This window comes from Artemia franciscana, chromosome 2, assembly GCF_032884065.1.
Source record: "Artemia franciscana chromosome 2, ASM3288406v1, whole genome shotgun sequence".
Classification (NCBI taxonomy): Eukaryota; Metazoa; Arthropoda; class Branchiopoda; order Anostraca; family Artemiidae; genus Artemia; species Artemia franciscana.
The window spans coordinates 51847626-51870869 of record NC_088864.1 but is presented as its reverse complement, the minus strand read 5'-3'; the positions used below and the strand labels follow the sequence as shown (position 1 = coordinate 51870869).

The following is a 23244-nucleotide window of genomic DNA, read 5'->3' as shown; positions in this document are numbered from 1 at the left end:
TGTTCGCCCGTTGCTCGAGTACGCGTACCCGGTGTGGGGTCCATCTGCTATCGGCACAGCGTACCTATTACGCGACACAGAGTGCGTCCAGATAAGAGCAACAAGGATTATACTCCGAGACCTTGGCATACCCTACGATCAAGCCCTCGCTAAATTAAATTTATCTCCCCTTAAAGTCCGGCTGGAACACCTTATTCACCAATTTGGAAAATTCATCCTACCCAATAAGAGCCACCGATCACTACTACCCAAACCAGCCCCTCCCAATAGCCAAACTCGATTAAGAAATAAACTTGTACCCTTTAAAGTACGAACCAATCGATACACAAACTCATTTGTGCCTTTTTTCACATCAGTTTTTAATGCTGAGCTGTAGTGTGTGATTTTTGTTTAAATGTATGATTTTTGTGAAAAAACTGAATTTAGCTCTATGCTACGATAGTTTTTAAATATACCGATCTCTCTCTCTCTCTCCCACTCACCAACCCATTCCAAGTGTTCCAGATGTTTTGGCCCTCATGTGAATTCCAAGGAAAACCCTTGCTAAGCCTCGCCAAAATGTGCAAATTGCACTAGGGAACAAGTAAGCTTTAGTCTGAAGCGTAAAGTCAATCACGTATCTAGAACTACTGCTTGTTCTTTCCAACAAGTTTCATCCCTATCTATCCACTCTAAGCGTTTTCCAAGATTTCCAGTTTCTCTTTAAACTCTTCCCAATGTCACTGGATCCAGTCGAGACTTAGAATAAGAACTTTTAGTTACAAGGTCCTTCTAAATATCAAATTTTTATTAAGGTCTGATCATCAGTTTGTAAGATAAAAATACGTCATTTTTCTAATTTTCCGAAAAAAAAACCTCAAAGAATCAACTCTTTCATCTCGATCCCTCCACTCCAAGCGTTTTCCAAGATTACCTGTGCCCCTCACCAAATGCCCCCAATATCTCCAGATCCTGTTAAGATTTAAAATAAGAGCTCCAAAACACACGATCCTTCTATATATCAGGTTTCATTAAGATCTAATCACCCTATCGTAAGTTAAAAAGACCTAATTTTTCTAATTTGTCCGAATTAACCGTCTCTTCACTCCCCCCCCACCAGATGGTCAAATTGGAAAGTAACTATTTCTAATTTAATCTCGTCTGGTCCCTCATGCACCTGCCAGCTTTCATCGTCCTAGCTTATCTGGAAGTACCTGAACTAGCAAAACCGGATCGACAGACAGACAGGCCGACGGACAGAAATTGCTATTGCTATATAGCACTTTTTAAAATACCAAGTACCCAAAAAACCGAATAACTATGACTTTGGAGATAACTTGACCCCTTACAACCCTTGGGGAAAGGTTTTTAAGTTAAAAAAAAAGTTGCCCATTGTTTACATATACTATTTGTTATTGGGGAGTGTGCATACATTTTTGGGTGTGGGGTGGCTTATTCTCTGCCTGGGAAGATTTTCTTTGGGAAGAATTTTTTTGGGGAGGGAATTTTCTAAGGAGTGGACTCTTTAGAGAAAATTTTAAACTGGGGGAATGTGCCATACTTCCTAGGCAAAATTCTTCCAATGTCCTGCTCTCTCTTTGCTGACTCAATTTATGTGTGGATATGTTAAGGGTAGTTGTTTGGTGTAAAATTTTACAAGGACTGAATTATATAGAAGATATATCTATAGGTAGGAGGTATTTTTTTGGAGGTGGAGCCAAATTTCCTGTCCTTATTTAAAAACCATCAGAAATTATATAAGAAAAACCCGTTTTATTCAACTGAAAGTCAGGAGCAGCATTAAAACTTAAACAAAATGAAATTATTATGTATATGAGGGGGCTCTACCCTCCTCACCAACTTTGCTCCTTAGATTAAAGTTTAAATTTCGTTTCAATTCATTATGAGCGACTCCTGGAAAACAGGTTTAATTAATTAGAACAATAAGAAGCTTTTTTTTTTAGTTTCGAAAAGCTTTAACGCAAAGAGCAAGGCATTGAGGAGGGATGCCAACCCCCTCATTTATGTAATAAACTTATTTTAATTTTTTATTGGGCTCCATACTTTCAGTTGAACAAACTTGTTGTTTCTTATTTAATCTCAATCAAAAGACATTATGTGCATATATGTTGTCAGAATATTTTTTTCTACATCTTATTTACAAAACGCTCAATTCAAATTCACAAATAAAAGACATTAAAGAGTAAAGAATAAATAGAGCTGAGTAATATCTCTGATTTATATTCATTCGCCAATTTAAAATACATTTATATTTTATACTTTTAGTGTTTTCCCACTAGTGTTCTTTCGAGTATGTTGGCTTTTTGCTGAATCAAAAATCTTAGTTCAATTCCGTTCCAAAACTTAGCTAAAACTGAAAAAATTATGCATTAATTTTATTGAAGATAATCAAACCTAACACTCTGATTAAATTATGCAAGTTAAGAATTCAAATTCAGTCAGATAATTCAATTCCTGAGCTAATAACCTGAAAAATCAGTGACATGATTTTTTTTTTATTAAACACTAAGGCAATAAGAAATTAGTAGAAATTAATGTTAAAGTTTCTCTGAAAATAAGTTTTGAACAAAACCAAAGAGCTTTATTATACTTAATAGGAGCAGACATTCCTGAAATGATCCAACTTTAACAAGACTAGAAGTTACTAAACAGAAACGAATATAGATGAATCAATAAATCTTAAAACAAACAGAAATCAAACTGACTACTAAAGTCAAACTTAAAACAAACAAAACCTTATATAAACAAAATACTGGCTCCACCTTGGCACCACAGTGTACAAGATCTAAAGCTTTCTACGTTATTTTCTCTTTACTGAAAACAAAATATTGTCATCATGTTTAATATATTTATAAAATTGGGAAAAAGGAAGGAAAAATGCAAGAAAAATCTTGAACCCTTAGGAATTATAGAAACTAAATTCAGTACCTGCTAAATATTCAATTTTTTTCATTTCTATTCAATCATTTTGATTTCTATCACCATTTGTTTTTTTATTTTTATCGATGTTGAGAAAAGTTACAGCCAACTGTTAAAACTACTAATGGTTTTCAATAGATAGCGAATGGTCCGAATTTTTTATCCAGTCATAAGCGCACTTCACTATTTATGTTGAAGAAAATTTTGCTTAAGTTTTCACCTTCTATCGTTGTTTTCAAAGTTATCTTTTAAATAAATTTATATTATTTTTCAGGATATGCTTCACTCCGCGATTCATCGAGGGGGACGTGGTTCATTGAAAAGCTGTGTGAGGTGTTTAGATCAAAAGCCGGGAATAAAGATGTATTAACTCTCTTTCACCTTACCGACGAAGCACTTGGTCGTAAAATAGGGCCTGCTGGTGAAATGCAAACTTTAGAACTAATAAGCCGGGGCTTGAACAAAAAGCTCTTTCTTTACCCAGGTTTATAAGTGTATTAAAATATTTACCTTAAATCCAGATAGTGCATTTTCTCTGTTTTTTACAAGATCTATTTGCTCGTTTATTAGACTTTCTCCAAAACTACCAAACTTTTAATAGAGTAGACGTTCTTGGATCTTTTATAAGGCAAGGCGAAATGATAGATGAATATTCATTTGAAAATGTAAAGACTATAAAAACTGTTTGCCATAAAACCAATTACCTATCAATTGTTCTATGGTTACCAAAACGGTCAGTATAAGCATCCCTAATTTTTGTGTGCGACTGGGTGAAAGGCAGTTTCTTTTTTCATTCACAAAGAGCTATCATATAAGAAATAAAATTCACTACGCCTGAGTCATATCTGTCTGTAAATCTATCAGTATTTATGAATGATCTGTATTTTTTGTATCTTCTTACATTCCGCGTGTACTATCGACACGAAATTGAAGAGACAAGAGTATAGTCAAAAAAAGTTATTGCCTAGACAGCATTATTGTCATGTTATCATCATACTTGTCGATAAAACAAAACAACGGTTTTTTTAATTTTTTTCACTTTAGTAGGTTTTATAAAGTCTTAGTCATTTTCAATGGTTAAATCAGAATATTTCAACATGGCATAAACATGTGTCACGAAGCAAATAACTGCTTTATAAAACAAATAAATTCTGGTGCAAAACTGGTAAACATCGGTATGTTCATAAAAATAATGCAACAGAAGTGCAAAAATTTTATATTAGAAAGTAAAGTTCAGTATTTATTTTTGTTTAAATTATTTGTAAATTTTTAAGATAACTTCGCACTCTAATTTTCATTTAAAAACCCATCCAATTATTAAGGTAGTGTTGGAACTAGAGTGAGGAGAACAGTTATCCTTTTTTTAATGGGGTGAAATTTCTTAATGCAACTTCAATGAATAATCAAAAATGAACATTCTATGGGCTAATTTCTTATTTAAGTTTCATATTCTTTCCAAAGTATTGTGTGAAAAGAATTTGCCAATGCTCTAGTGCTAAGACCACTTTAATTTCATGCTGAGTTTACGTGAATGGTAGTAGTTAAACTAAGCCAAAGTACAAAAAATATTGATTACTATTCTAAATTTCAGAAATTAAGTATCTTAGCTTTATTGTAGAAAATGTTTTGCTCAATAGTATACAAATATGTATAGTATATATAATAGTATTATATATATATAGTATATATATATAAATATAAGTATATATATATATATATATATATATATATATATATATATATATATATATATATATATATATATATATATATATATATATATATATATATATACAGTTTGAAGGATTTTCTAATAAAAAAAAAAACAATGTAATCAACATGTAATAGACATTATTTCAGGAAAGAAAGTCAATTAGAAAGGATGTTTTTGTGGGGAAGACAGAAACGGGTATTCATAGCCTCCGCAATAAGGCATCCTGAGTAAAATCTGAGAGTAGTTGGGCTTATAAGGCAAATGATTGAACACTTATTTGATATAATTTTTATTTATGGATGCTCCAGCAGACTTTAGCTATATAAAGAGCTTTTATGGGCATTTCGATCCTTGTCAGAGAACACTATTGCAGAAAAAGAACAAAAAAGAGCTTTGAGCTCTTTTCTTAAAAAAAAATTAGTAATTAAGTGGCAAAATACCAACAACTGTGATTTGTATTATGTCTACTATGTTTTTGTGCTGAATATTTTCAATTTTATTTGCTTATTTTGTATGTGGGCAGGCATGTGTTTAAAATAAATATATTCTCTTATTACCTTAGATTTTTGTTCCTTCGGAGCCATTAATGGTTCATACGGCATAGACAAAGCCTCTGCACTCGTTCCAAAGTGATGCTACAGCGGTGACATCTTCCCTTTCAGGTAACAGTGAGATCTCAGCCGTCTCCAGATCTCGGTCAAAAGTTCGCCCCCAAGTGTTCTTTGGCCAGCCCTGTCATTTTCTTTTGCGTGATTTCCAGTCATAGACTGGCCAAGGAAGGCAGTCTTCTTTCATGCAAAGTACATGTCCTAAATATATCCATCTCTTCTTTCTTATAACTGTAGTAATGAGAAATTGGCCAGTAGCCTACTATTAAAAATTTCAGAGTGGCTGACTCTCTGTTGTGAACTTATGTTTAAGGCCGTGACTAAGTGAACTTGAAAACATCGAGCTTCAAAATTGAAATTAAGTTAGTCTTCTGTCTCTAAAAAAAAATTGACTGAAAATAAGGAGTGACATTAAAACTTAAAACGAACAGAAATTACTTCGCATATGAAAGAGACTGCTTCCTGGTGAACGCCCCGCTCTTTACTCTAAAGTTTTTTACTGTTTTAAAAAATAGAGTTAAGAGAAAGAGTCAGACTTTAGCGTGAAGAGCGGGGCGTTGATGAGGAAGCAGCCCCTTTCATATATGAAGTAATTTCTGTTCGTTTTATGTTTTAATGTCACTCCTTACTTTAAATAAAAAAACACTTGTTTTATTTAATTTAATTTCTGAACGTTTTTTAATCAATGCATGTTTTGATTTATGCTCTCCGCAGATGAATTATTAAAACGAAATTTGTATATATTTTTTTTTGGCTAAATGGCTTTATCATAGTTTTGATCGAATGATTTCAAGAAAAAAAGGAGCGGGGAAGGAGGTCTAGTTGCCCTCCGATTATTTGGTTACCTAAAAAGGCAACTAGAACTTTTAATTTTTTACGATTTTTTTTATCAGCAAAATTATTAGTAAAAATCAATTTTATTAGTTAAAGATATACGTAACTTACAAATTAGCTTACATAAGGAACTTCTGTATTATCATATTTTTATTACATATATGAGGGGGATCACCCCCAGGTCAGTACCTTGCTCTTCACGCTAAAGCTTAATTTTTGTCCCGATTTCTTAAGAATGATCCCTGAATCAATAAAGTCGTAGAATAAATAGTTGAAATTTATAAAAATACTTTAGCGAAGTATTAGGAGTAGGTGAGCTCCTCATATGTGTAATAATTTCTGTTCCTTTTAAGTTTTAATGCTGCTCTTTACTTTCATTTAAAAAACTTTGTCATATTTGTTTTTTCATTGTTTTTTTAAATAATGCTAGAGAATCCTGCGCTCCCTTCATGGAAATTTTCTTCCCCCATGACAAATTCCTCGATGAAGAGCTCCTCCAGCATATCCCTCTCTTCTCAACCCCTGCCCCCAACCAAATGAAAACGCCCCTAAAAACGTCTGTACACTTCCCAATAATCATTACTATATGTAAGCACTGGTCAGTATTTGTAACTTGTAGCCCATCCCACGGGGACTGTGGGGGAGTAACTCGTCCCAAGAGACATAGTTATAAGGATTTTCAACCACGCTGAATAAAATGGTCATCTCAGAATTTTGATCCGGTGACTTTGGGAAAATAATTGGCGTGGGACGGGGGCCTAGGTGCCCTCCGATTTTTTTGGTCACTTAAAAAGGGCACTAAAACTTTCCATTTCCGTTAGAATGAGCCCTTTTGCAACATTCTGGGACCACTAAGTCGATACGATCACCCCTGAAAAAACAACAACAAATAAACACGCATCTGTGATCTGCCTTCTGACAAAAAATACACAATTCCACATTTTTGTAGATAGGAGCTTGAAACTTCTACAGTAGGATTCTACGACTTTTAGGGGTTGTTTCCCTCTATTTTCTAAAATAAAGAAAATTTTCTCAGGCTCGTAACTTTTGATGGGTAAGATTAAACTTGATGAAGCTTATATATTTAAAATTGGCATTAAAATGCGAATCTTTCGATGTAGCTATTGGTATCAAAATTCCATTTTTTAGAATTTTGGTTACTATTGAGCCAGGTCGCTCTTTACTACAGCTCGTTACCACGAACTGTTTGATAAAGTTGGAGGACAAGCAATATAAACAAAGGTATTTTATTTCAAATGATAATACAATTAAGTATGTAAATACAAAGAAGGATAGAATGTAAGGAAAATGAATTTTCCTGTTATCGGTACTAGACGATTAATCTTATAAGTACGGCTCTCGTATTGGAAGCCCCCGTGGAACTCTGGGATCGACAAGCTCTAGGATCAAAGCATCCATAAAGAATCCTGTTAGCTTGGGAAAAATCTTTTCGGTCCAAAAGCCTGGATCGCCGTCTATCTTTTCAATGTAGAAGTCTTTCTGGGTAAAAATCATGAAAAAGCAAGTATCTAGCTGAGCACATTCAAGCTGACATTGTACTTGGTAAAAGTAGTCGTGGCCTCGTTTTAGATTGACCAGTCCATTCTTTCCAACTTCCATGCAACAGTCCGCCTTACCCTCCTTTCGGTTCTTTATCCACTCGCCTATCCCCAAATTTTTCGCAGTTTCTGGACACTTTAATTCCAAAAGTGCTCTTTTTCCACACGGCATAATTACTAAGTAAAATGGAGTGGCACCAATGAAGCCATGCTCATAGTGCACAAAAAACCGCATCGCTCCACTTTAAATTTGGTCGATTCTTCAAACTTTTTTACAGCTACTGGTTCAAATGTATGCCCGTAAATCATTGCTTTAGTCACTTTTGATGGCACATAAAGAAGTTTTTGCAACAAGGGGGTTACAATCTTTGTCCTTCGCTTGGCTATAGTTCCAGCCCATGAAGCCATTATTCTGTCCCTGCGTACTGCTGACCAGCTTCCGTCGTCTTCTCCTTGTAGGCGAGTCGCACCTTCTATTTCTTGAATTTGCTCAGTGCTGCACTCTAGCCGTTGTAAAAAGGCACTCTTCATTATTTCGAAATCAGCAGCTGCATGATCAGGAGTTGCGGTGTTTGGCCCATACTTCCCATCAGGTTCATTTACTTTCTTCTGCTTCGGTATTTTATTGCGACAAGTCATTTACTTTCGAGCCCTCTTCTTTAGAGCTTTTAGCCTAGATTTCCTCATTGAAAGTTTTGTCATCGCTCGAGGTGGTATCCTTTCTGTGATTTTTCTAAATATATAAAGCCTTCCTAGCTCTCCTTTACTATATTTAACACTAGCAGCTGCTACTCGAGCATTATATCGACCATTTTGAGTCACGAGGAATTGCTTCCCTCCTATTAATTTTGCAACTCTACTCATAAAGTACTCAGCTAAGTTGCTTGTATTATTCCCAATCAGTAGTCGCGCTCTTCTTGTTAGTTTCAAATGCTTGTAGGACATGGCAGAGGAATATCATACTGGGACAATCCGTAAGAGGCACTTTGCTACCTGAGTCTTTACAGAGCCCAGGGTATTTTGTGTGATCACCACTGAAGAAATGGTGAGGAGTGGCATTATGAGCCTCTATTAATTCTTTTGCGCTTTTGCCTTCTTGGCTAATTCGGATGATCGTTGCCCGGGCGTACCCACTTAGCCTTTTAATCATTATTGAAGTTAGCCTTTTCGAGCATTCTTGGCGACCAGTCTTCCTTTTGTTATACAATCGCGATGTAAGGCATTTGCAGGCATGATTTACGCATTCCATTTTCTCAATCATCCATCCGTATGGAGCCTTATCGATCAACTCATTATACAAGTTGGAGTCTCCATCAGCAATGAACCTCTTATATTTTAGTTTGTGCATTGTTGGAGCTAAGCGAAATGCCTCTACTATTATGTCCGCTTCCATTACTGTTGAAGGTCCATCCCAGTTAAAAAAAAACCTGTGAGGGTTTGTTTTCGAATTTCTGTAACGAAAACACATAGCACAAAACTTGTTTCAAACTCCAATATGGAGCAGCTTCTTAGAGTAGCATCCAATCACCACACCACATCCAGATAAAGCTCTGTAACGAGTCCCGTAGCTTCGCGTGCACCAGCTTCCATCACCAATTACAGTTGTATGCACAAGACCCTCGTGGTCAAATCCTTCTCCAGCTCTCAAAGCTGCCTCTCTTTCTGCTTTTTCATTTTGTAATAAATATTCGGCAAGGAGTTTGTCCGTTTTCTCTCAGATTTCGTGCTCGTACTTTGAAAACACTGCAGACTCTAGAATATGTAGTACTATTGTACAAAAAAGCTTCTCAATCTGGGCATGCGTAAGTCCAGCATTTATTACTCCTAGGACTATCTCACGATTTAAGTTTTTGGTCTCTCTTTCATATGCTTGCGGCGCATTTTTATCTTATTTTCGTGATGGAGGAGCTTCGGTAAATACTGAATCCTCCTTTTTGCAGGATTAACATCTGAATACAAATCTGCTTCGGAGTCCTAGTAGATATTCTTTTTCAAACGTCATATTTGGGACGTCCTTGATGTCTTTGCAACTAAAAAAAAAAAATACATATATTTAATAAAAAAAATGAATGAGACTTTCCCAAAAGTTTTAGACTGAAGAACTTGCCAACATATAGACCCTTTCCCAGGATTTTATTTTAGGGGGCGGGGATTTAAACAAATATCCTGGAATCGTAAAGGCCCTGGGTCGTCATACTTCGAAACCGATCCGTCGTTCGATGAGAATTTGTGCGTTTTGACTATTATAGCAGACGTTGAAATATTTCAAATTATGTGTTGAAACACGCACTTCGACATTTCAAATTGCTGAATTATGTAAATACGCCACCGACGCAAGGACCTTTGTTGTCACAAGTGTCGTTAATCCCAAGAACGAAAAGGATTCACAAATCAAAAACTATAAGCAATGACACGAAGTCGTCGATGCAACTCCACTGCGAATTTTTTAGATGTTCTTCATAACGAGTGAAAATTGGAGGACACAAGCTTCAAAAAAACTACTCAAAAACAAAAAAACAAAAAACGAAAGGAGTTCGCAGGTGATAAGCGAACGGCTCGACAAAAGAGAATAAAAACGCACTTACTTATTTGGTACTAATTTTTTATCTGCTAAAGCCCCTGTTAAAAACAATAAAAAAAGTGGGAGTCCTTTTGCTTAGGAATTATTTCTTTTAACATCGATCTTCCATGGAATCAAATAATATAAAGACAAGTACAGAGGGCTTCCAGCAAAAAAGAGACAATATAGGACCTGAGCTTGCTGAGCATCTACTTCATTTACGCCAAAAAAGGAGGTAGATTTAGCTGGTCGAATTAAAAAAAGGGACACAACTGACTAGAGTAAGATGTGACGAAATACCTTTATAGTCTATACTGCTACACTTACTACCGTTATATACGGATAAACAAAACATAATCTTTGGTGTCCTTTATTATTTAAACGGGGGGATTGGGGGGACATTTAAATCGGGAAAATTAGAAAAAAGGAGGTATTTTTAACTTACAAACGGGTGATCAGATCTTTATTAAATTTTTAATTGGGAAGGATATCGTGTCTCAGAGCTCTTATTTTAAATCCCGACCGGATCAAGTGACATTAGGGAGAGTTAGGATGGAGAAACCTAAAATCTTGGAAAACGCCTATAGTGGAGGGATCGGGATGAAACTTGGTGATAAAAATTAACCCAAGTCCTTGATACGTGATTGACATAACTGGAATATAATCGGAACGGATCCGCTCTCGTTGGGGGAGGGTTAATTCTGAAAAATTAGAAAAATTAGGTATTTTTAACTTATGAAAGAATGATCGGATCTTATTGAAATTTGATGTTTTGAAGGATATCGTGTCTCAGAGCACTTATTTTAAATCCCGACCAGATCCGGTGACATTGGGGGGGAGAATCTAAAATTTTGGAAAACACTTAGAGTGGAGGGATCGGGATGAAACTTGGTGGGAAGAATAAGCACAAGCCCTATATACATGACTGAAATAACCGGAATGAATTTGCTCTCTTTGAGGGAGTTTTTTTTTGGGGGGGGGGGGGGTTAATTCTAAAACATTAAAAAAAGAGGCATTTTTAACTTACGAAGGAATGATAAGATCCTTATGAAACTTCATATTTAGAAAGACCTCGTAACTCAGATCTTTTATTTTAAATCCCATCTGGATTTAGTGTCATTGGGGGGGAGGGGAGGGTGGAAATCTTGGAAAACGCTTAAAGCGGAGAGATCAGGATGAAACTTGGTGGAAAGAATAAGCACAAGTCCAAGATAAGTGCCTGACATAACCGGACCTTATCTGCTCTCTTTGGTGGAGTTGGGGGAGGAGGAGTAATTTGAAAAATTAGATAAAATGAGATATTTGTAACTTAGCAACGAGTAATCAGATCTTAATATAATTTGATATTTAGAAAGATCTTATGGCTTAGAGCTCAGGTTTTAAATCCCGATCAGATCCAGTGACATTGGAGGGAGTTGGATGGGAAAACCAGAAATCTTGGAAAACGTATAGAGTGGAGAGATCAGGATGAAACTTGATGGGAAGAAAAAGCACAAGTTATAGATACATGATTGACATAATTGGAACGGATCCGTTGTCTTAGGGGGAGCTGCGGGTTATTAATTTGGAAAAAATAGAAAAATTGAGGCATTTTTATCTTCTAGTGGGTGATCGGATCTTAATGGATTTTGACATTTAGAAGGACCTTGTGACTCAGAGCTCTTATTTTAGTCCTGACCGGCATTAAGCCTCTTATTTTCCTTTTAAAGCAATCTATTGATTCTTATAATTTTGCTAGAGCTCATGCCTAATGAGCTCTTGGCTCTTCCGACCTCGTCACAAGTGCCACATGAGCTCTTAGCTCTTGTCACAATCGACCATTATAATAAAAGTATTGTTTTTCACTATTCTTTTTCTGCTATGTTTTTACTATTATAAATCGTCAGTATATCTACTTCCTTCTGCTTATTAAGTACATGTTATGGTATATCAAACAAAAAACTTCTTATCATTCCTGCAAATACAGTCTCTTGGTCCTGATTTATTTGACCTAATCATTTGACCTAATTAATAAAATAATTATTTGACCTATTTGACCATTTCTATAAGAAAAAACCTCTGCCTCTCTTCCTTTTTGGGCTAGAACATTTGTATCCAAACTTGACATGCTGCATCGTCTAAGGTATAATTGGTTCAGTTTTCTAAAATAGTTACAACTAGAAAATTATGGTTATCCATGACCTTACTCACTACAGTGTTTTACCAATAGAATAGCTTCCTTCACTATCAAGTGCAGTAAGACCCGACATTTAAGGAAGAAGATCAGTAGCCTTCCCCCCTCTTCCAGGCTCTGGGGTCCAATTTGAGAATAATTTTAAAATATTTTTAACTGAATCCATAAGTCATTCCTCCAAGGGGAAAAGACGCATACAAGAGAAGAAAATTAAAAGGGAATGACAGTTTTCAATTGCTAATTGAAATATTGCTATTTTTTAAGCACAATTTTTGAAGAAATTTACCGGATGGACAGATTTTTGCGAAGGTATCAGCAATGTGAATTGCAGTAATGCGAAGTTGGAATGACGAGCCTGTCACTTCGTCAAAATTAAAAAAAAATAACCTCGAAGATTGTCGCACTGACAAATTACTATTTTTATTTTTTTAAATGTATCAAATGATTTTTTTCAGCGATCGCTAGAGATGGGTTCTATGTGTTTGGCCGAACTATTCCGTCATCATCGAGTCAAAATTCAAGCAAGGAGTTGCAATTTATTTCTCTGTTTGTTGTTGTACTCTCAATATGGATTTCACTTTTCATTTTTGTGTGCGGCCTAATACTTTCCTTTTTGCCACCGTACTTTCCAGATTGGCTTCTATGCTGGGGTCACATCAAAGCCCATACATTATCGATTTTTTCTTTGTTTGAAAAATTTTGAATCTTTGAAAAGTTTATCAAGACCCAGAAGAAAAATCTTTCTCGGATTTTTAAAAACATTTTAAATGAAAACACATAAGAATTCGTCTTAATAAATAAAGTATAAAATAAAGCTCACCTGTGCTTCCAAACTTTAGTCCCCAGATCGCCCATGAAAAATGCAGGATCGAAAATCCGTCGGCAATCCTTCAATTCATCGCAATCCAACTTTCTACCACCATTCACGATCCGGTAGGGCAACGGGGAAGAAGCTACAGGGTTCTGCTCCGCCTCAAGGTTTGTCGCTTGACTTGTCTAGTTCTTCGGCGTACTGCATTATTAGGAATTTTGGATATTTGCATCTACCAAGCTCCAAATACTTTTTACAAAGGCGCTGTCTATGCGTGGTAACACTTTTAAGATGCATACCTCGCTTTGATTTAATTTTCCCCATGATTTCGGCTTTGTGTGCACAACTTTACTGAAGGCTCCTGACTATTTCTCATTTCTAGGTTTCTTCATTGGATTGAAATAATTTATCATAATTTTACACTCTATTAACAAGCAGCTGATTATACCAGCTTGTCATTTTGGACTCTAGGGGGTATTATCGGCGATCTTAAACGATTCTTTCTGGCAACCGACTTGTAAAAATTTCAGGTAGCTTTAAATATTCTATGGGACTGTTAGAAAACAGGAAAATACATCGAAAAATGGTTCCAATCATCTTACAGGTTATTGTCTTCTGCTCATGATAGTATCGATTTTGTTCCAAAAGCAATATCCTTCATAGAGTACACTTGTGAAAAAGACCTAGACATTTTCTAAGATTTCTAAGCAATTAGAGGAAATAGAGCAAAATCCTTTCAAACATTTTGTAGCATCTTCAAGAAGGTATGGCCTGATATTAAAAGCGGCATCTTCCGCCAATAAATACTTGAGTACTTTTTAAATATAAATTTCCAATTTAACATGGGATTTTCGAGTTCCATCAGTTCACTTAATCGCGGCCTTAAAGTTCTCCTTAGGCACATATATTTGAATACAAGAATTCTCTTTTCGGGCTGTTCATTCATTTTCTAGCACTCACTAGTGTAGAGGAATATGTAGTGCCCATTTCTATTGAAGAGGTGTCACTTCATTCGCAAAAATTATCTGCTGCTCTTACAAATGGGTTGTAGTCTATTAAGAGTTCTAGTTGATTGACCAGTCCTGCATTTAGATTTGGTCATTAATTTCCCATCACAATTGATCCAGCTAGCAAGATATTTTAATTTTTTACCTGTTCTAAATTCGTACTCTTATGATGCAGAACAAATGGGGTGAGTATAAGATGAAAATGCTCTTTGATTTGTCAATGTTAATGATTATCCCGACATTTTCTGGATTTTCTATAATTGCATCTAGTAAGAGTATTCTAGGGGTGCAGTTGCGTCTAGTCTGTACTTCTGTTCAGAATCTTTTAACAAGACCATGCCATCCGTGAAATCCAAATCATAGAAATCAATGAAAAATTGGCTTTTGCCATTCTCGGTCTTAACGCATAGGGATATATCTCTTCTTATAGGGAGATAATCATGCTCATTAGCTTTTCTGGTATCCCATAATACTTTAGGACTCTCCACAAACATTCAAGGTCAACCGAGTCAAACGCCTTGTCGAAGTCAATAAATAGCAGATATACCTTGTTGTTCCACTTCTTTGATTCCTCGACAAGTGCTCTCAGTACAAAAATCAAATCCGTACACAATCTGACTCTATTTACTTGATCCAGCGTTAAAACCATGCTGTAATTTTCGCATCAAGTGCATCTTAAATCTGGTAAAATATAAAATATATTGGTAAACTGGTAAAATATAGTGCATCAAGTGCATCTTAAATCTGGTAAAATATAATCCAAGTCAGTAGTTTACACGGTACTGGCAGAAAATTGATACACTTTCAAATATTGCACACCATTTTGTATCCCTTTTTGAAGATTTTCACCAATATCCCCTTGGTCCATTCACGGTGAACTCTCCTTATATTCCATTTATAGGTGAAAAGGTGAGCTGCACTGAGAGGCTAAAATCTACTACATTTCCTACGTTTTTGTAAGATTCGTCATGCCTACACTGATATGCCAAAATATACTCTTAGGAACTAAAATCATTCAAAACAGTAAAACGTTAATCACAAGATAATAAAAAAAAATAGTGACACCTATTCCAAAATTAGCTAAACCTGTAAATGATTCATTTTGAAACAAAATATTGTTTCATTGTTTGCTTCAAAATTTATAAATATGCTATACAATTTATTTCCTTATTTGCAAAAGTTGCAGCCGAAGGAATAGCATTAATGGCCTACATGTTTAGGCAAGCGTCAGTTTACATACTCAAAATTTTCTTTGGGGAACTGGTATCTACTGGCCAAACAATTCATGGTAACGAACTATACGGAGGTGTGACTCTCGCAGATAGTAATTTGACTTACTTACTTGATTTGAGTCCCATCCGGCATTGGTGGTCGTCTCAGGGGCTCTTTCCTCACGAGCAAATGTATTTGTCGTCTATTCTGCACGAGTCTTGAAATCTAAATGAACATCTTATCTTCTCAGATAATGATGATAGTAAGCCCAACTAAAAATATATTTTATTGATAGAATGACAATTTATACATAAAAAGAATTTGTCTTTCATAACTGTTCAAAATTTCTGAGCTTCGCTGAATCTAAAATTATATATTGAAACTGAAGATCCTGGGAACATTAATCTAATTTTTAAATAAGGAAAAAAGTTTACGCAGAATCTGGGGCAATTTTAATGAAAGTTACTCATTATTACAAACTGTTTGTTATGCTTATTTTTCTTTCCTTTTTTCTCTTCCTTTCTTTCTTCTTTCTCTCTTTGTTTTGTCTGTTCTGTGCTCCGTAAGAGCTATTGAAGTGTAAATTCTTATTTTCATTTTTTTCATTATTAGGGCTAAAGAAGACATAACGAGTTGCCTCTCTGTCCCCTTTGAATAAATTTATGTACAGTGTTTTCGAATTAATAAAGTCAATTCAAGTAAAAAAGTAAGGATAAACATTAAGTCTATCAATTTATTTAACATCCTACTTGGAATTCATCGAAAGTATTAACTTAGTAGGCTGTCCTAAGCCATTTTTTCAGGTTTTTGGTGGCAGGGTGTTTGGACCACCTATATGCATATAGTGTCATTAGATTTAGTTAGATATTGCTGTCACTGTTCAATGAGAGTTTCAAGATATTAACTCTAGCAGTTGCTGAAATATTGAAGATATCTTTTTTGACAAATTGGAAACATATAGTCTCTTTATATTTATGTTTGCACAACCTTCAAAATTCCCATTTTAAGCTGATAACATCAGTCATTCTTGATATATCCTAGTAACTATATTTAAAAATATCAACTAGCATTATTTTTAGCTTTTGCCATGGGTCCTCGTTAAGTCATTCTCAGGAACATTTGTATTAAAATTTTCAACGGAGTTTTCCACTATCCTGAACAAATATCTACCAAAAAGTTTATAGGATATCTTGGAAATTACGAGGGAGGAGAGGGGCAAAAATGGCAAAGGATAGGAAGCCTTTCAATCCCTTTTTTCCTAAGACAACCAGAAATCTCAATCATCAATAGAAGTAATCTACTCCCCGGGTGAAGTAGCCTCTTTTTCATACGAAATGAATTATGTAATGGCCGTTTGTGTCCTGGGAGTACTGACCGTTTAAATCCAAAAAGGCCTCAAAAATTTTGTAAAATCTCACTTCCAGGACAAATTTGTTGAAGATCAGTTGCTAAAGATTGAAAACAAAATTATATGTTTTCTAGTGAAGCATGATTTGCCTTACAGCCTATGTGAAAATGTGAAGACCTCACAATGTTGGGAAAGTTGCTAGCAAGGTTAGGTTTACTGAGCAGGCTTGCTCTGACCAAACATAAAGTGACAAACCTGGTGTGTCAGGCACTTGGGTCACACTTTAGACACTTCGTGTCTGCCGAGAAATAGCTAGCGATTTGCGTCTCTTTTGCTGATGATGGCAGTTACCTTTGCCTTGGCAGTCACTGCATAGTCAAGTGTCTAGACAGTACTGCAGATGGGGTCTTTTGCCGTCTCTTTTGCCTAGGCAGTCATTGCATAGTATAGTGTCTAGACAGTACTGCAGAAGGGGTATTTGACAAATCTAAGTCAGTGTTTGCAAACACTGGAAAAGGAAGGCTTTGACTGACAGAACTAGGTATGCTTTTGTGCACACAATTAACTCTATGATGGGCTGCTGCAATAGTTTACTGACAGTCATCAGAACCAAGCATCCTTGGGCTGTGACATTGAAGTAATTGTGCCTTCTTTCCTATTTGTGTGCTCAATAAGCCTCCAAGAAGGCACTTGAGGATCTTTGTCAAATTGCAACATGGGATTTTAGGCATAGTGCAAAGCAAATACATGAATTCAAGTAATTTCAAATATTCACCCAAATTCCTGAAAGAAATTTTGTTGCTCTTGCTCCTAAACGATGCCTCTCCTTTCAATAAACTGACAGAGGCTCATTGGAGTAATGGGATGCTTTCACATTCTACTGGACGGATTTAGAAGTCAGACCCGTCATATGGCAACGACCAAGTTTTTTTGACGCTAAGGAATCCCAATCATTAGGTACTGATGAAATTTGTAGAATATACTCTTGGAATATTCAACAAATTAAATACATTTTTCCTATTTGTGTGCTCAATAAGCCTCCAAGAAGGCACTTGAGGATCTTTGTCAAATTGCAACATGGGATTTTAGGCATAGTGCAAAGCAAATACATGAATTCAAGTAATTTCAAATATTCACCCAAATTCCTGAAAGAAATTTTGTTGCTCTTGCTCCTAAACGATGCCTCTCCTTTCAATAAACTGACAGAGGCTCATTGGAGTAATGGGATGCTTTCACATTCTACTGGACGGATTTAGAAGTCAGACCCGTCATATGGCAACGACCAAGTTTTTTTGACGCTAAGGAATCCCAATCATTAGGTACTGATGAAATTTGTAGAATATACTCTTGGAATATTCAACAAATTAAATACATTTTTCCAAAGTTAGGTAACTATTTTATTCAAGTTGGAAAAATAAGTAGTCTGCAGTCTAGGCCTTCTGCATGATTTTCCTAGCTGCCTTTACCTTCAGAACCGAAACACACACGTGATCAGTCAAGACATTTAACTTAAGCTTGACAAGCTGTATCTTGGTTTAAACGCCGAAAGCCAAAATGGCACACATTTCAACTGGACTTAAGGATACTACACTTTGATAACACGAATAATGCTTCCAAAATTGACTAAAATGTAATTTCGATTTGCCACAGAATTAATTTAAATCAAGGGGCAATTTAGCAAACAAATTTTCATCAAACAGTCCTTGGTAACGAACTATAAATAAGGAGTGAGCTGTCGCAAAAATAACCAAAACTCTTATAAAAAAAAGGGAGTTTAAAAACAATTGATAAGAATTGGCATTTTCTGTCAATTCCAAATATATTTCTGTCATTGAGTATTATGCTAACCATGAAAAGCTATGACCCTAAGAAAATTTTCATGTTTTTCAAAAAAGGAGAAAATACCCCAAAAATTCAGTCAATCTTGATGTAAATTATACCTTCAAGCTCAGCATAATAGAAAACTAATTTATAAAGGTTTAAAGGACTAAATAAATTAATAAGAAATTGTACTCTTATCTTATAATGTGTCAGTTTGTTTATTAGCATTTCTAAATGACAGGTCAGTTGCAACCATCGTTATATTTTTTATAATGTACTTGACAAAAAACAATTCTGCAGGTTAATGTCATAAGAATTCCTTTTTCAGAACAAAGCATCATTCACAATTCACAAGAAAATTGTTTTGACAATAGTAGTAAAATCGTTTGTATTTCAAGGAAATGTGTTTGATCTGTTCATACATAAATCACTTAAGATATACTTTTTAAGTATAGAATGCAATTGTTGCATGAAGGCATGTTATTTCTCAAAACTGAATCATAGTTTTCTTAAAACGTTCTGATAATAGTAATAAAATTGGAAGAGTTTAAACAAAAGTATCTGAAATTTCTAGGATGAAGAAGTTACTTGAGTTATATTTTAAAATGATGGGATCCCGTTTGAGGCATAGAGGTACATTATTTCTCAAAACTGAATCCCAAGTTACTTAAGACGTTTTACCAATCACGAAAGTTTCAAATACATTTGCTTAAAATATATTTGATGTTTTTGCTATTGTTAGGGAGTTTTAAGAGACTTGGGGATCAGTATTAAGAAATAATGTGCCTTCGTGCCTCAAACAGTATCCAATATTTTTAAAGTCTATCTCAAGTATTTTTTGGACCCTGAACATTTGAGATGTACTTGCTTTAAATATATCAGTTTTATTCTTTTTGCTAGAAAATTTTAAAGGTTTCTGTAATGAGAAATAGTGTACCTATATGTAGATAAAATGTGACTTAGGACATTCCTACAGCAGTCTGCCTGTCTTCTTCTTGCCTTCTTTAGAATAATATTACAAGAACGATAATGAAACGATTTATCAACCAGTAACGTGTTACTAGAAGTTTGCCCTTGTAGTGAAATGTTAATTTTAGGTTTGCATTATGTTCGAGCACTTGCTTTTCTGCAAGGGTCACCTTTGCATATCCAATGTTACCAAAGTTGATTTTTTTTTTCCTGTAATCCAGGGGAGTTTAGTCTCTCATTTTAATGACAATGCATGGATGCTTTTCTTATAATGTATCCATTAGTACTTGTGTCAGAGTTCAAATATTCGTCTTCACGAGCATTCAGTGCTAAGATCACTCTATCATGTATATAAAAATTCTTGATGCAATTCATATTCACTTGTACAATAAGTTATAAGTGTTTATTCTACCAATGTGCCATTACTACTGATCAAAACCGTAGAATAAACGAAACACTGTGTTTTATAATTTTAAGGAGACTATGTTTCCATGGCAAACAAGTATGCACCTTCTTCATTATTTAAGAAAAAAGGACTTGGGGGATTACGGGGAAGCCATGGAACATGGGGATGATAGATGTTGTCCTATATTCTATTTATCTGACTGGTTGTATTAATGAAATTTGAGAGGCTTCTAAGACCAATAGAAAGGATTTTGATGTCTATACAAAACTCTTAGAAGCAGTAAGACAAAACGCTCGAATAAGTAGACAGATGTTATGGTTTTTTCTACCTGTATGATCTGCTATACTAGTAAGGAGTCTTTGAGAGGCTAGAAAGACCATGAGTAAGGATTTGTATGTATCTATGCGAAACTTTTGGAAGCTATAGGATGTAAAACTGGGATTGGTAGACAGATGGGCAAGCATCATACCTGTAATACCTACAAATGGGGGAGACAGTAGTACCTGAGTAGTGTAGGCTTTTAAGGTCCAACAAGTCAGGTATCCCTTCGAATCCCATGCTGGACAGTTTTTTCAGCTTCTTTAACGTGAAGGTGTATGTTAAGTCATAAGGAATTTTTTCTAAGAGACGCAGGTATTTGTTACGTCATAGGGAAATGTTTTCTAAATAAAGTGTGTTTAAAAAAGCCCTGGGTGTATGGAAAAGCCTCAAGGGGTCCTGCCAATTAAGGATTTCTAAGATGGTTGTGATTAAAAATCTACAAGGGCTAAGAAAAAAGCTACAAGAACCTGCCAAATTGGGATTTCTAAGATTGTTACCTAATAGTTTCTTTGATTCTAAAAACAATCAACGAGGGTCCACTAAATCATGTTTTCTTTGGTTGTTACGTCATAGGAATTGAGTGCTAATTAAAAGAGAGTCATTAAAACAACTATCAGGGGTCCCACCAAATCAGGATATTTTATGATTTTATGCCAAAAACCCACGAGGGATAAGAAAAAACCTATGAGACCCCACCAAATCAGTATTTCTAAGATTGTAATGATAAAAAGCCTCTGAGGGCCCGAAAAAACCTTCAGCCCCCTCTAGTGGGGGACCTTCAAGACGTGACACCTTAGCAACCAATGCCAGTCGGCCCGTAGTATCCAATTTTATAGGGGCCCTAGTATCAAATTCAATCGGGAGCCCTAACGTAACCACTAGGAGCCCTAGCAGCCTATTGTAATGGGGTCCTAGTATCAATTTTCATTGGACCCCTATCCTAGTCCTCTAGCATCAAATTTCATCGAGCCCCTTACCTAGCCATCAGAATCCCTAGTCTTAATTTCATGGGGGGTCCTATCTTTTGAATCTAGCAGGGTCCCCTAGCAACCAATTCCAACGAGATCCCTAGCACCCGATTTCACTGGGTACCCTAAGCTAACCAAACCACCAGGGCCGCCAGGTATCCAATTCAATCAGGGCCCTAGTATCCTATTTCATCGGATCCCTAACCAAACAACATGGGGTACTAGCTTCCAATAAAATTGGGTCCTGACATTCCATTCCATCAGGAGGGGGGCTAGCAACCAATTTCATAGACAAGACGTTTTTCGAGAATTTTCTTTTGATTTTTTTGATTCTTATGTAATAGGCGAATGTTTACCTATGTTGAGGATGACTTATTCTAACGTGACATGTTTCTTATGACCCAATTGGAAATTTCTGCATGTAACAGTGGAGGGTGCACACGTGGGGTGTTACGTAATGACGGTGCATAAATGGGTGTTATATAATACTTTAAGATATTTTTTTCTTTTAATACGTTTTCTCAAAGAATCTCTATATTCCAAAAATTTCATATCCACGTTAGGATTCGAAAGGGGGTTTCCTTTCATTAGAACTGTGCCTTTGATATCTGGACCAACAAGCCATTCTCTTATTATTATTCGGGAAATACAATCAAGCGGAAACAATTTGAAAAATCTAAAGTTCCTGTGCTTCCTAGCCATAATCTCTTAGCCGTGTAACTATCCAGCAAAGCTCTTGATTTTTGCTATATTAGTAGCACCTGCTTATTAAATAAAAAAGCCTAGTCTAACATGACCTAGACAGGTTGAGTTACACAGAAGATGTTACATAGTGTGGACTTAAGATATTCCACTACGTAAATTATTCCATATTGAAGTTTTATCATAAACTTTTGTACATACAAATTTTGTTACTAAGAACAAATTTACATAGCACTATTTAAACACAGAAAGGCAGTTAAATCTCGACAAAGGAAAAAAAACGTGAAATAAAAGTGACAGAGGATAAGATATAAGCAAAAAGAACCATGAATTAAAAAAAGTGAGGGTCTTAGCAACCAATTTCGTAGCAGAGGGTTGACATTATAAGTAACTTTAAGCCCTATTAAGAATTATTTCTGAGAGATTTTAATGAAAATGGGTGACACAAGCCGCACTCTAGCAGGAATTATCACACATAGGGCAGCTTCGGGTATTATTTTTGCAACCATTTTTGCTTATATATTAGAATTGATCGTTTAAACTTAATAATGAAAACATCCTTTAGCGTTTTTTCTGATGACTCCTAACAATTGAGACCAGCTTGGCACAATGTCCCCACCCCAATGACACACTCTTGGGACACTTTATCACACCTAAGGGTTTTTAACCTTATCATTTCAAAAATAAATTTGTAACCTAGAAATTGACAATTGTTGTTTTTTGAACAGCCGTTACTTGAACAGCAAAAACTTGAACAGCTGTTGAAAAGTGGAACTGCAGAAACCATTTCATTGTTAAATGGCAATGGTCCGTGGAAACTCCCAGTCTCTGACACTAATTGGATAACACATGGGAGAATCTAAAAGATTTTCTTGAAAAAAGCTTTTCCTTATTACCAAAATATGTAGAAGCCCAGGTCACAACATAGACATAAAGATCAAGGCTCAAAAATTCAGGTAAACTCTTAGAAATCATGACCAAACTGTAGAAATAGAGAAAAACGACTAAAATCAAGTCACATGCGTATAAATCATGACTAATCCTTACAAATCCACATGAATTCATAAGAATCCGGGTCAACCGCAGAAATTTAGATCGAACAATTGGCATCAAGAGATCAAAACATCAAAATGAAGAAATCTAGAACAATCCTTGTAAATCAGAACCAATCAATATAAATAAAAACCGAACTGTAGAAACCATAGCCAGTGTTTGGAAGCCCAGACCAAAGCCAAAAACCAAAACTAAACTCTAGATATCAAGGTCAACCTCTAAAATCAAGACCAATCCCTAGAAATCAAGAGGAATGTCT

General features: G+C 35.5%; 1 protein-coding gene across 2 annotated transcripts in view; it reads left to right on the top strand.

Moving 5' to 3' along the window:
* Positions 1-4628, top strand: part of LOC136043419 (caspase-14-like) — a 126665-nt gene extending 122037 nt beyond the window's left edge. Inside the window, exon 7 of one of the 2 annotated variants that reach the window (XM_065728329.1) lies at positions 3194-4628. In XM_065728329.1, the coding sequence (XP_065584401.1) occupies positions 3194-3411 (218 nt within the window). In that variant the 3' untranslated portion in view covers positions 3412-4628. The remainder of the gene's footprint in view (positions 1-3193) is intronic. The other variant, XM_065728335.1, reaches the window with a different exon arrangement.
* The last annotated feature ends 18616 nt before the right edge of the window (positions 4629-23244 follow it).